The sequence below is a fragment of the Orycteropus afer genome, unplaced genomic scaffold (assembly GCF_000298275.1).
Source record: "Orycteropus afer afer isolate SDZICR_OR568_19922 unplaced genomic scaffold, OryAfe1.0 scaffold00002, whole genome shotgun sequence".
NCBI classification, from domain to species: Eukaryota; Metazoa; Chordata; class Mammalia; order Tubulidentata; family Orycteropodidae; genus Orycteropus; species Orycteropus afer.
In genome coordinates, this window is record NW_006921589.1 from 23,926,375 (window position 1) to 23,940,563 (window position 14,189).

The following is a 14,189-nucleotide window of genomic DNA, read 5'->3' on the forward strand; positions in this document are numbered from 1 at the left end:
AAATTAAAAAAAAAAAAGTTGATAAAAAAATAAAGAAAAAAGAATTAAATATTATTTTGTAGAGCAATTAAGTCCTAAAAGGATGTACATCAAAATTTTATTTTTATGTCTGAAAGAGTTTTACTTCATTTCTCTACTTTTCTATATTGTCTACATCTTTTTTTTTACACCAAGCATATATAATATTCTGTAATTAGAAAAATAAAATATTCATATTTTTTAAAGACAAACTGGAATATAAGTTTCTTAAATTTCTAATTTAAATGACCAAATCTGACATTTTAAAATTGCTATAGATTACCGACAGCATTAAACAAAAAAAGGTGGTCAAAGAAACTAAAACATGTACTTACTTTTGAAAGAAGTCCTTCAGATCCTGAAGAAGAGACACTTTCAGTGGGGCCTGACGTTTAATGACTATTTTGGGGAGTGGAACACATACTTCAAGAAGCCGAATGGGAGAATAACTGAGAGACGAAAATACAAGTAATAGTAGAGAAATAAAAATAATTCAATACGTTTAATAGAGATTTATCATGATAGGCAATTAAGTCCAATGACACATGAGAGAAAGTTTCTATAAAATGGCATTTTAAAACAATCATAAAGATTCTGAAGACAACTTTCAGCCATTATAAATGTCCTCCCCATTTCAGGACAGATTTTTGTTTTGTTTGATTTTCCACTGCACTGAGGTGCCATCATTTGTCTCCTGAGGCTAATCCTCCCCTGCTACATAAACAAAAATCATTTCAAATAAACTCTCTACGAATGAAGAGAGAGACTCCTTCCTACAATCAGCTTCATAGGTATTTGTTACCTCCCCAGCTCCTGAAGATTCTTCATTGGTCTTCATTTCCTTTTCACCGCAGTGTTTGTGTGTGTCTAGTAAATGCTATCCTTCATCTTGACCCTAGGTTCATGGTTAAAAATTCTTGCTTAAAAAAGGAAATAAGCTGTAATCAGCACATATTTTCTAAGTGCCTACTGTGTGTCAGTCACTACTTAGATGTTGGATCTCCATATAGCACTTAAACAAGGGCCAATTTCCTGCTCTTGTAATTAAGGAACAATAAGATTCAAGTAATAAACAAAATAAATATTTATAGTGCCTAAGGCACTTGACTGCTAACCAGAAGGCCACTCCTCGGAAGGAAGGTTGGGTAATCTACTTCCATAGTGATACCGCCTCGGAAACCCAAGGAGGGGTCGCTATGAATCAGGGCCAACTCAATGGCACATGACGACGACAACAACAATATTTGTAAGTGTTATGGAGAAAAATAAAGCAAGAAAGATAAGTAAAGAGCACTGGGAAAAATGGGTGTCGGGGAAGGTTAAATTCGAACAATCCACAGGAAAATAAGGAAACAGCAGACAGATGTCTGAGGAAAAATTAGTTCAGAGAGGGAAGAACAAGCACAAGCCTCCAAGGCGTAAGACTACTCAAAGGCCCAGCTAGGAGGTCAGCAAGGGGCGAGCCATAGGAGGTGAGAACAGAGAGTTACTGGGCAGCCAGAGCAGGAAGTGCGGGGCCAATAAATACGCTCTGCTTTCACTCAGGGGGAAAAAGACACTCAGAGGAGGGCCTGGCCTGATTTTCATTTAACAGGATCACTCTGCTGTGTTGACAACTGGTTGCAGGAGGCAAGGGCGGAGGAAGACCGGTTGAGGCTACCCTGATGACTGAGTTCAAAGATAACAGAGGCCCAGTACACAGCGGTAGTGTGAAAGTGGTGAGAAGTGCTTCCATTCCGGTTACATCCTGAAGGCAGAGCCCGAAAGCTTTCTCAAGTCTTTTAATACCAAACAGTAAATACTTATTTTTTAACTTGTCATTTTAGCCCTGTCCAGAATATCCAATTATCCTTATGCTAGTTAATATCATAGCAAAAATCCTGAGAGACTCTCAGATGCATAAACAAAGGCTAAGAGTGAGGTCTGTGGTAGCAGATCAACCAGGTATCAAATCATGACTCCATCACTTACTAGGTCTATTAAGTCAGGATAATAATAATAATACCTGTTTCCTGGGGCTCTAGTAAGGATTTAACAAAAATAATATACTAAAAACTCTTACTATAGTCTGGCCCTCTGCATTTGCAGGGATGGGAAGGGGGAACAACACGTTCACAGATTATTTCAATCTAGTGCAGGAGAAATGTGACAAAGCATTCGAGGAAGCATGGGACCATTTACAAGGTTCCTTTCACTTCTTACCTGAAAGATGCCACCATCTGGTTATAAGAGAAATACTGGTGATAATCGTGGTGGATAGAGTGACCACATGGCTCAGCATTGGCTCTACGAGTGTACTGGTGCCCATAAAACCTAAGCTCAAGGTATTTTGCAAATGACATGGACCAGGACTCATTGGAAAGAGCAACAACTGGTGTTACCTGAAATTCAGAATAAACAATTTATGTAAATACATTTTGAGAAACACTTTTTAAAAAATAATATATTTTCTTTTCTGATACAAATCTAATATAGTCCGACTGCAGAAAACTAGGAAAAGAAAAAGTTCAAAGGTGGGTAGAGTTGGGGGTAGCAAGGCTAACCAGTATCATCAGTAACCCCACCACCAGCATCAATATGCTAGTTTTAGTTCATGTTCACTTTCTTCCTATGCATGAACACGTATGTGCATAGCCAGTGTATCTGTAAATGAAAATCCTTTCCTGTAATTAGTTTCACAGCCTTTCATTTTTTTCACTTAGCTATGTAGTGTGAATATTTTCCCATGTAAAATAGCCAGAGAATATCTCATTATGTGGATATACAATGTATTCATATTAGTGCACTGGTCATTCTACAGAGGTTTATATATTCTGTAACAAGACAGTACTAGCCATCCAACAGGAACTAAAGGCCTGTAAGAACATCTTGGTAATTACAAGAAATGATGTCATGCCTATATGTTTGATGCTGCAGAAGAAAACAACTTTGATTTTGGTCTCCTCAATCACAAATAAATTAATATAGGTCACACTATTACTTTATCTTTTGTTGTTATATGCCGTGGAGTCGGACCTGACTCAGCGACCCCTCCGTGGGTTTCTGAGGCAGTATCACTGTGGAAGTAGATTGCCCAACCTTCCTTCCCCAGGAGCGGCTGGTGAGTTAGGATGGGCAATCTACTTCCACAGTGATACTGCCTCGGAAACCCAAGGAGGGGTCGTTATGAGTCGAGTCCAACTCGACGGCACATAACAACTTTACTTTATCTGTATAATTCCCAAATGTGCCTTCCAAAAGCACAAATAAATACTGTGAACATAACAATTATCATAACAACAGTTATAAGAACAATGAAGTTAAATTTGGCACATACGCACTGCAAACAATTTAGATATTAAAAAAGCATAGTATAAAATAATTTGCTTCAGATTTGGAAAAGTAAAGACAGGCACACAGAAGAAATAAAACACATGATCTTTTTCTCTAAAATGTACATGAAAACCATTAGAGAAGCAGCAGCCTTTCATCTGTATCTCTTAAAACAGAAACACTGATATGGGCTCAAATTTATTTTACAAACATTGTAAGTCTATCTTTTCCCCTATAGGTCAAAAGCTGTATCATATTCTTTTGTTATTCCTAGGGCCTAACACAGTACCTGGGAGCTCCGTAAGCATAGTGCCTAAGGTACCTGACTGCTAAAGAAAGCTGGCGGTTCAAACCCACCAGCCACTCCTCGGAAGGAAGGTTGGACAATCTACTTCTGTGGTGATACTGCTTCGGAAACCCAAAGAGGGGTCGCTATGACTCAGGGCCAACTCGATGGCATGTAACAACAACAACACAGTACCTTGCACACAGACAGTACTCAATAAATGTTTGCTGAATGGATAAACATAATTGAGAACTGGAAAGATACAACTCAGATACTGAGATCTTGTATTTTATTTAACAAAAGATACATTTGGAGTGTTAAAAAGCAAATATGTCACACTTTGAGGACTGCAGTGTAGTAAATTACTTTGTGTGGCTTTTCTACTGATAAGTCTTTGTAAACTCCAAGGTGGGATTTGCTATGAGCAACTGAGGAGCTCCTGATTGCTGAAGTTGTCCATCTAGAGTATTTCTGTTGGGAGTGGGACAAAACAATGGTCTGGGAGGTGCCCACTCTCTCTCAGGTGCTTAGAGTTCTGATGCTGTAATTGGCTAGTTTGACCACCCTGCCGGGCTCAAAAGAAGGTCTCCTAGAGGCAGAACTCTCCGACTGGTTGAGGAAGACATGCTGCTGAAAGAGACATGGGCTCCTGAGACACGCGTTGCTGGGAAAGAGGCGCAAGAGACACGCATTGCTGAGTGAGACACCGAAGGACCAGCACTGCTGGGAAAGAGACTGTGAGAGACTGTTGGCTGAGGGACGGTGGGCTGGGAGAGAGACTGAGCATTTTTCTTGAACTCGAATTGTAGCCTAGTGCTTCCCTAATAAACCCCATAATCTGTGAGCTCTGTGTGGCCACTGCAGTGAATTATCGAACCCAGGAGAGAGGTGGTGGGTGCTTTGAGAGGAACAGTTGGAGAAAGGGCTGGAGGGAAGCAGCATGTCTGGCCTTGCAGTAATAGGCCTTGGGTTACTGCTGGTAACCCCGTCTTCCTCTTGTGGGATTAGAGGAGGTCAGAACATGTGGCCTCCTCATCGTTTTTGCAAGGACTAAAGTGCACATGACTCAAGCCATGATATGTTCAATTGCTTCATATGCATGCTACAGCTAGACAGTGAAATAAGGATGACTGAAAAAGAATTGATGCTTTTGATTATGGTGTTGGTGCCAGAAGAATAAACAAATCTATCTTAAAAGAAATACAGCCAGAATGCTCCTTAGAAGAAAGGATAGTGAGATTCTGTCTCATGATCTTTGGACATGTTATGAGTAGGGACCAGTCCCTAGAAAAGGCATCCCACTTGGTAAAGTAGAGGGTCAGCAGAAAAGAGGAAGACTCTTAACAGAGTCACATGGTAGCCGCAACAATTCAAACACAGCTACTATTGGGAAGTTGACACAGGACCAGGCAGTGTTTTGTTCTGTTGTACACAGGGTCACTGTGAGCTGGAACCAACTTGATGGCTTCTAACAATAGCAAAAACATATTTCAAAAACAAAACCTTTAAAAACCAAATACTAAGTTGATCATACAGCAGTGGAAGGGAAAATGAAGTTAATAACAACCCAATGACAAACACGACCAAAATAATATAGAACACCCTCCTCAAAAAAAGAACTATACAAATAAAGAAATATGTGATATTATATGAACTGTTATAGTAATAGGGTACATTTACCTGTTTGCAGACTCTGCACCAGGAATATGTGAGAATTGTATGTTGATATCCAGGTACTGGAGAATCCAATTCCTTCAGAATTATCTGCACACAGCCTTGGCCATGGACAAAACGCCGAATATGATGCACCATGGGGGTGTCACAGAACATGCTAGGGCACTGATATGAAGGCCTTTGACAAACAAGATAATCCTTTTCACGTTAATCATCAAAGAGAAACAATGTATAAAGAATACTGGCTTATCAGAACCACTGTCAAAAAAAGCAGCACACCCTCTCTAGAGCAGAAATGATCTGCGGACAATCTGATCATTAAACGACCACTCAAGCCCCTCTGTCTGCATTGAACACCTCATCTTAAACTGCAGCAGGGTGGTCTTTCCATTTGGTAAGCACCTTCTGACAGCTTTATGTTACACCAAGCATTTTTAAAACATCATCTTATTTAACCTATTAAAACCACTGAAATCTCTGGAGATTGTTATCCCCAATAATTGGGGCTTGTAAAGATGAAATTACTTGCTCTTTGTCACATAAATAATAAGTGACAGCCCTGAGAATGAACCAAGGTCTAGCCGATTCCAAAGATTCCCTGCATCTCGGCTGCCTCCCTATAAAAACAGACTTCCTGGAAAAGTCTTTGGGACGGCAGAGTGATTAACTGAGCAAAGATCTGAGGATACACTGAACAAGACGTCCCTGTCTAAATATGAAATAAATTATTCCTTTTTATGGAATACTCTGGCATGTGCTATGAAACTGAAGACCACAAAACAATACTTGACATCCCTCACATATGTTTTAGGTTGAAATTTATGCATCAAAAATGCATAAATAGAACATAAAAAGATAATTTATTCTTACCTGAAACAGTATCTCTCTAAAAAGATCCCTAATGTAAGATCATTCTTTCCATAAAATTCCATTGTTACAATCCTAAAAGAAGAAATCATTTCTTAGAAAGATAGCATAAGAATTACCAGACAGCAAAGATTTTCATGAGACCATAAAATCTGATTCCTGGTATTTAAGTTCATAACAGAGTATTAAAGCAGGTTACATTGTTGATCTAGAATAAGTTTCACACCTCTTCTTTCTGAACATGGAGAATAGCAGTTTGTATTCTTGCAGAAAAGCCAATTCCTAACTTTACACTTAATTCATAAAGGCTCACAAATAAAGGAGTTTAGCTATAACCCTGTTGAAACACACATCTTTTTAAGCTCCGATCTAAAGGAAGTCCATAAACGGCCAGAGAAGATGCCTGTGGCTCCTCCAGCCCAAGTCCAGCGTCAGCGGTTCCACTTCAGGGGAACCTCTGATCCTGCTGCTGGAAGTCAATGTTTCTGGTCCCAAAACTGAAACACGGAATACATTTTGTCATAGAAACAGTACTCCGAAAAAGCAGTTCTGTTTCACAGTACTTTTAAAAGTAAAGGTTGACTACTTTTGTGACTATTGTTTGAAAGAAATAATTATAATGTTATAAAATGTGTTCTATCTGTATCAATTTACCTAGACCTTAGTTTTAGAATAAATCCATTAGTAAGGCAAAAGGTTAGCTGATTTTATGAAAAGGATACCTCAAGGAAAACCTGGCTAAATTATATAAATTATCAAAATACTTACAAATTAGCTTTTATGTGTCAACTTTCTGGTGTTTAAAATTACAAATTTCTCTTTTATCCCCCACATCCTTTACAACCTTACAACTCTGTCATTTACTTCTATCCACAAATATACACACAAAAAAATTTCATATTTAATTCACAAGTTTAAAATTTTCTACCAATTCATATACAACCAGCAAAGTACCTGTTGTTGTGGTTGTTGTTATGTGCCATCGAGTCAGACCCAACTCATAGCGACCCCTCCTTGGGTTTCTGAGGCGGTATCACTACGGAAGTAGATTGCCCAACCTTCCTTCCGAGGAGTGGCTGGTGGGTTTGAACTGCCAGCCTTCTGGTTAACAGTCAAGTGCCTTAGGCACTACGCTACCAGAGCTCCTAGCAAAGTACTATGTACCTAAAAACAGACCCTGATGGTTTTTTTTTTTTTTTAAGCTGCTGGGATTTTGTGCAGAAGTAACGCCTAACGGTGCATGGAACACAAGTCTTACCAAGGACTGACGCAGGCACTGGGGGCGTTGCTGGACTGCGCCGAAGAGCTGCTGAAGAGCACGCACAGCCTCTGGTGGTTACCAGGGTTCAGACAGTCCACCTGGAAGAGCAACCAGAAGTCGTCACACTCAACTCCTTATGCAAACTTCCAACAGTCTCCACTCTATTTTTAGAGCCTCTTATCATCCCTGTAGGGGTCCAGGGGGAGATCTAAAACAATAAGAAACTAAATATAAGGAAGAAGAGCAGTAGGTTTCTGACATAAGAAAATCCAAAAATCTTAAGTTAAACTTAAAAATACAAACAAATCTTTAAATAGCTCAAGTTTTTCACTTATATACTCTTTACTTTTATAAAACTGTACTAAATTATTCTGAAAGTGAGTAGTTAACTAAATGTATCCATATGAAATAGTCTGAGCTGACGGCTAGATATAACATCAATCTGGAACACCCAGAAATCTAAATCCTAAAGTATTTGTGTGTTGTACTTTATACTTGTATTTGATCATTACAAGGTAACAGCTACTCCCTGTTAAAGTTCAAACTGTACAGAGGGACATGAAGAAATCACTAAGTACATAAAGCCTCTCCTTGCATGGCATTTCCTCCTTACTCCTGAGGTGGCTAAATTTAACAGTGTGGTTAAAAGGTACCCACTCTTCACGCTAGCTCAACACACACACACACACACACACGTGATTTTGTTTATTAAAATGGCTGATACTAAATATATTTAAAAACAACTTGTTTTTGTACACTTAAAATATATTGTGGCCTCTATCCAGGTCATTAAATGAGATCCCAGTTATCCATTTTACTGCAGACTGGAAACAATGCTTCAACAAACATTCTTTTATGTATATTCCTATAAAATTTAAGTATCCTTGTATAAACATGCTTACTTATTTCTGTAGAAGTTGGATCAAAGCTATGTCTTTATGTGTGGAAATTAACAGACTTCCCTGTAACCTTCCATAAATTCATGTGAATGCGTATAAACATAAATACACATTCATCTAGAATCTGAGTTATATTCCACCCTCATTGATTTTTGCCATCCTCACCATAAGAAACAATGTGCTGTCATTATTCCACCCAGTATTATTTAGCATCCTAACTACCAGTAAAATTGAACACCTTTTTGTTCATTAAACATTTGCATTTTCTCATCTTGAGATGGGTTTATTTTTTAGTTTTATTATCACCATTACCAATAATGTGGCCCCCAAAAGAAAAAGGACAAGTGTCATTGTCACTTTAAAGGCCAATGTAAAATGTTTCATTTTAAAAATAATTGGTCTCAGAAAACAAAAAAAAAAAATAAATGAAAAACAGAAAAAAAAAAAAAAAATGCAAACCAGAGAAAAAAATAATAATAATAATTGGTCTACCATTAAACACACCCACCCACACCCATGCCCATACAATAAGCTTCTACAATAAGTTTCTCTCTTACTCTCTCCATCACTACTACTAAAAGAATCAATCATTCCCACCCAGGTCATCCTGCCAGAAAGTTTAAGTCTCTACACCTTCCCCTACCTCAAAGCTACCTCTGTTAGCTCAGTTTCAAATCCCCACAACCCAGTTCCAATACTTCATACCCCTATTTTGTATCTATTGAAGCAACACACAAGTAGGCAGACTCAAGACAAAAAAATAGCACAGAAAAAGTATTTCATCAGTCTGCATGTGATCTGTCATACTGGATTGTTTTACTCTGACACAGCAGTTTCTCAACCCATCATAAATTTACATGAACACCCAAAAGTGGCCTAGCTTACCTTCGTTGACCACAATGCATCACTTGGAATCAACCCTTTCTCTTCATCACTCTCAGTTTTGCTTCCTGATTTGCCACTGGCAGTGCCTGATGCATCCTTTGCATGGGCAAAAGGATCTAAATTTTTTTGCTGAATTCTTCCTCCTCTGGCCCGATAATCGGCCAGCATTCTACCCAAGCTCTGGCTATCGCCCAGATGCTCAGCAATCCTAGTGCTCACTAGCTCATGTGAGGGCAGGACTTGAATAGACTTGGCCTGAATACTTCCATTCATGCCCTGAAGTCCAGAGAGATCCCTGAGCAGCTGCTTCTTCCTCCTGCTCTCCATTTCCTTGAACTCCTTATTGAGGAGAGGAGACCAGTACACCTGTTCTGCGAAATAGTCTCGGGTAGAACACCTCATGCCCTTTTCAGTTAAAAGGAAGGGTTCCCGGAATGTGATTACTGGAGAGATACACAGGATCACATCTTTTAATTCTTGCTTGAAGGCCAAAGAATAAGTCTTTCGTTTATCTTCAGAGGTGACTTCCTCTGTAACATATAATCCGGTGTCATCCTGTAGAGGGTCTCTAAAGGCTCTTATGTGGCTTTTGGGATCCTGTAGCTCATCTATTTGTTGCAAAGTCTCTGGTTGCTCATTGCCAATGACATCCTGTTGGTCATCCATGTGGAGTGGCAGCAATGATTCTGGTAATGATGAAAAGAGAGCACAAGGGATCCCCGACAGGCAAGCTGTTGTGGCACACTCTTGATGCTTCAAGGAGGCAACATCCTGCAGGGAACTTTTGTTTTCCTGGTCACCCTTCTCAAACACAACCCTTGCGTCCAACAAACTGCTGTCATCAGAGGGCAGAGCCTCTGATACCACAGGTGGCCTCTCAGGAGGGAAGTCAGGGTCCCGGGGGAGGGGACTGCCAATGAACTGCTCTTGTGCAACCCCTTCTTCCCCACACCCCTCAATCAGAGAATGGAAGGAAGAGTTCTGAGTTAATGTGGGTGGCATAGCAAATTCATCCATAAGGAAGGAGATTTCTAGTTGAGAATGATAAGCTACACAGATCATAAATATTAGGATCTCCTTAACTCGGGCCAGTTCATAATCAGAGCCTCCTCTAAGCTTGATGGTGCAGCCTAGGTGCTGTGGACAGCCTTCAAAAAACATCAGTGTTTTGGTTTGTTCTACAAATAAGCAAACAAAAAGTTATCACTTGGGTGGCAATATGAAGTCCAGACAGAATTAATTCACTACCCATCTACAGGAGAAAAATCTTTAAGTGATTAAGTGATTCTCATTTAACACTGCTGATAGATACATCTTTTCAGGTGAACCCTGTAGTACTGAGACGTTAACTCACTGACTGATGTCCCCAGTCTCAGGCGGATTTATACTAAAGATCACTCACCATTAGGCAGCTGGAACATCTGCATATAAAATTTGTGACAGGTGCCTAGGTGTGGTTTTGTAAGCAGCTGGTCCATCGACATTACTAAATCACCTTGGGTCATCCGACTGATTCGATCTAAAACTTGCTACAACACAGGAAAACATTATATTATAAAATTAGAGACAAATGAAAATCAGCAAATGTAATCCAGAAAAATAATGGGAATATTTAAAAGTAATCCTTACACTAAACTTCCATGATTTGAATGATTATATGATGAACTTTTTAATGTAGCTTAAATCTACACTTAGTTGCTTACTAATCAATGTGTCCACTAAAACAAGCCCTGTTTCTGTTAATAATCAATGGCATTTAAACACTATGTAAACACTATGCACTGGCACAAGTACCGAGGAGGAAACCAAAAACCTACTACCATCAAGTCGATTCCAACTCATAGCAACCCATAGGGTTTTCAAGACTGTAAATCTTTATAGCAGACTGCCTCATCTTCCTCCTGTATAGCCACTAGTGGGTTTGAACCACTGACCATCTGGTTAGTAGCCAAATGCCTTAACCACTGGGCCACCAGAGCTCCTTGGAGGAGGAAGAGGGGACAAAAAAAAACAAAAAACAAAAAACTTCCTAGAATTGATCTCCTTATTTGAGGTCTTTTAATGCCTTTGCAGGGTAAGTTTTTAAAGGGAGAGAACCTTTTCTGCTTGTACAATTTCCCAAACAAAATGAAAGACCAACAAATATTACTAATGAGCTAATATTATTATATCTTTGCTCTCATAGACCTATATAATGAGTGTTACCTAACCAACCACCTTTTCTTCCAGCCTGAGATTCTCCAGTCTTAAATAATGAAACAACTGCCAATGCCTTCTGTTCCACTTTTCAAACAATGTGGAGCAGCAAAAAAAAGATAATCACAGATCCCTGTACATCTACTACATGCGTATCAATTTAACAGCTGTGATTTTTGTTTTCAAACTGATATAAAATACAAAAAGAGGAACACTCACTGATTTTACATTAATGACCAAAGTAATGCCATGTTCCAGCAACATGTCCTGGGCAATCCGAGACACTGTTTTCTCAACTAGAACCAATGTAGGTCGAACATCAACTATTCGCTGAACATAATTCTTCAAGAATTCTCTTTCCTAAGCAAAGATAAACCAGAAATATTATACCTAGGTCAATTTAAAATCTAGTCATATTAAATTATAGGACTAGTTTGACTATTAATATCAATCTCAGTCTTAATTTGCTTCATCCAGCAGTAATTTTATAAGCAAATTAGTTCAAATACAACCAAGAATCCCATGAATCATCCTGAACTGGGTTCATTATGCTGACAGTTTAAAGAGAGATTCCGTTCTCTGACTCACTGATACTACTTTGAAGGATTTTCGATTCTTAATTACCAGAAATATAAAACCAAGAATCCAATCAGCTGGCTCTCCAAGGACTTCTCCCTCCTTCCCTCCCTCCCTCCCTCCCTCTCTCTCTCTCTTTCTCACACACACACACACACACACCCCTCAAAATCCCCAAAATGAAAGCAATTTCTAGATGTTTTTAACATTGTTATGGATTTCCCTTTTATATTCTGAAACTAATCAGAGTATCTGTTCTTTGAGTTATCTGAATAAATAACTCTATAACAGATGTCATTTCAGATACTTACTGATTCCAGTCACCCAATAGATTATATTCTACTTACAATAGCTAAAGTATTTTAGTTAAAAACCTAAAATACAATGCTTAATAGTATTTAATGACAAAGGCTAAATTCCAAAGCAAATAAAAATGTAAATGAGAGCCAGAGTTAAAACAATACAATTCATTAATTGTTTCATTAAATTTCTGGTTCCAGACAGGAGACAAATGAAGGCATGCACATTTGTCACTCGGGCCCTATAGTAGTTAAGTTTGTGTGTTAACTTTACTGGGCCTGGTTGAGTGGCTGGTCAGCTGGATATAGTTATTCCCCATGGCAAGACTGGTAATTAATTCCATGGTGGAATCTATTGGAGCAGCTAAGTAGCTGCTTTAGGGATGTGGTCTGCTTCCTGTGTGTAACAAACAGCTTTGGGAATGGTCTCCAGCCTTCTGGCACACTTGAACCCTGCATGTAGCCAGGTCGTTATTCAATAGCCTGCCATATCCTGCCGATCTTGGAACTTCATCAGGACTTGAATTAGTGGCCTGCCATGCTGTTTGGTAACATTGGGACTGTGTCTTTTTAGTTGTCAACTTTGGGCTTGTTAGCCTCAGCAGCCAGCAGCTGTCTGAGTGGGGAAAAAAGCCTCCAGTTTCAGTGGGTGAGAGCAGGAGGCAGAGCTGAAGCCCATAGTTGAGGGGCTTTCTCCCAGCCCCTACAGCCTGGCACTTTGAACTCAGATTTAATGCCTCCAAAATTGTGAGAGAATAAACTCCTGTTTGTTAAAGGCATCCCATTTGTGGTATATTCTTGTCAGAGCAGCACTAGGTAACCAGAACAGGCCCCATATGTCTAAAGTGTTTTTGCACAAGGTTTTACTAATGTTCACTGCCAATAGCAATAGATTAGTCTGTTCCTCCAATGAGCCCAACCTATCATGGAGTATATTTCTTCTTACCTTTCTCTGTTTTATTGATAGAAACTGTAACTAGATTTTGAAATTCTCTCATTGCTAAGAAAATAGGATTTTTTCCTGAAATGTGTTAATATCCTACAGTGCTTACTAGATTGTAATTTAACACCATTTAAAATAATTTTACTTGTGTCACTCCAAAAAAGTGTAACTTTGTTTTTTTAAGTTTCTGGCTTCTGACGTGGGGATAGCAAATAAATTTCCTCTCCAAGGTCCAACTCCAAACAACTATTTCGACTAGATACAAAGCACTGTGTTTAGTACCACACTAGAATGAGTCATAATTAAGAATTTACAAGCATGATGGTAAACAAACATTCCTCCAAATTCCATGTGTTTCAGTAATAAGTCCTTACCTGAAGCACAATAGGATCTATGCAAGTAAATTTGGTTTCTTCTCTGTAAAGATACTCAATGGAACACTTCAATAGAAGAATTTTGGGATTTTTAATACAAGAATTCATCTACAAAAAAAATGATTAGCTGTCAAAGCTTTTAAAGGTTTGCAGTTTACAGACCTCCTCTAATAACTTTAAATTCATGCTGATTATAATTCCTCTTCACTTAGACTATCTCACTAAATTAGTTTTAAAATGCTTTCACTTAACCCTTTCATGGTATTCTCTGATAGTTTTTTCAAATCAAACATAGTTCAGAACAAATGCAAAACTGTTCAAAAGTTGGCTGTTTGACTAATGCTAGTTTAACCTATTCCAAGATGCTCTTAACCATTTTATTGCTAATTATGCCAGAAGAGATATCATGCCGTTAATGTATGGAGCCTTGTTGTTGTTGTTGTTGTTATTTGCCGTCGAGTCGGCCCCGACTCATAGCAACCACTCCTTGGGTTTCCGAAGCAGTATCACTACGGAAGTAGGATTGCCCAACCTTCCTTCCGAGGAGTGGCTGGTGGGTTTGAACCGCCAGCCTTCTGGTTAGCAGTCAAGTGCCTTAG

The 14,189-nt window shown here is 38.9% G+C and overlaps 1 protein-coding gene across 1 annotated transcript in view; it reads right to left on the bottom strand.

The window, feature by feature from the left end:
- Positions 1 to 14,189, bottom strand: part of PIKFYVE (phosphoinositide kinase, FYVE-type zinc finger containing) — a 90,781-nt gene that overhangs the window by 34,711 nt on the left and 41,881 nt on the right. The window contains exons 17-25 of the mRNA XM_042782698.1: positions 13,591 to 13,698; positions 11,618 to 11,758; positions 10,605 to 10,731; positions 9,203 to 10,380; positions 7,416 to 7,516; positions 6,161 to 6,232; positions 5,297 to 5,468; positions 2,221 to 2,399; positions 354 to 467 (exon numbers count right to left, since the gene is read on the bottom strand). Coding sequence (XP_042638632.1) covers positions 354 to 467; positions 2,221 to 2,399; positions 5,297 to 5,468; positions 6,161 to 6,232; positions 7,416 to 7,516; positions 9,203 to 10,380; positions 10,605 to 10,731; positions 11,618 to 11,758; positions 13,591 to 13,698 — 2,192 coding nt within the window. The remainder of the gene's footprint in view (positions 1 to 353; positions 468 to 2,220; positions 2,400 to 5,296; positions 5,469 to 6,160; positions 6,233 to 7,415; positions 7,517 to 9,202; positions 10,381 to 10,604; positions 10,732 to 11,617; positions 11,759 to 13,590; positions 13,699 to 14,189) is intronic.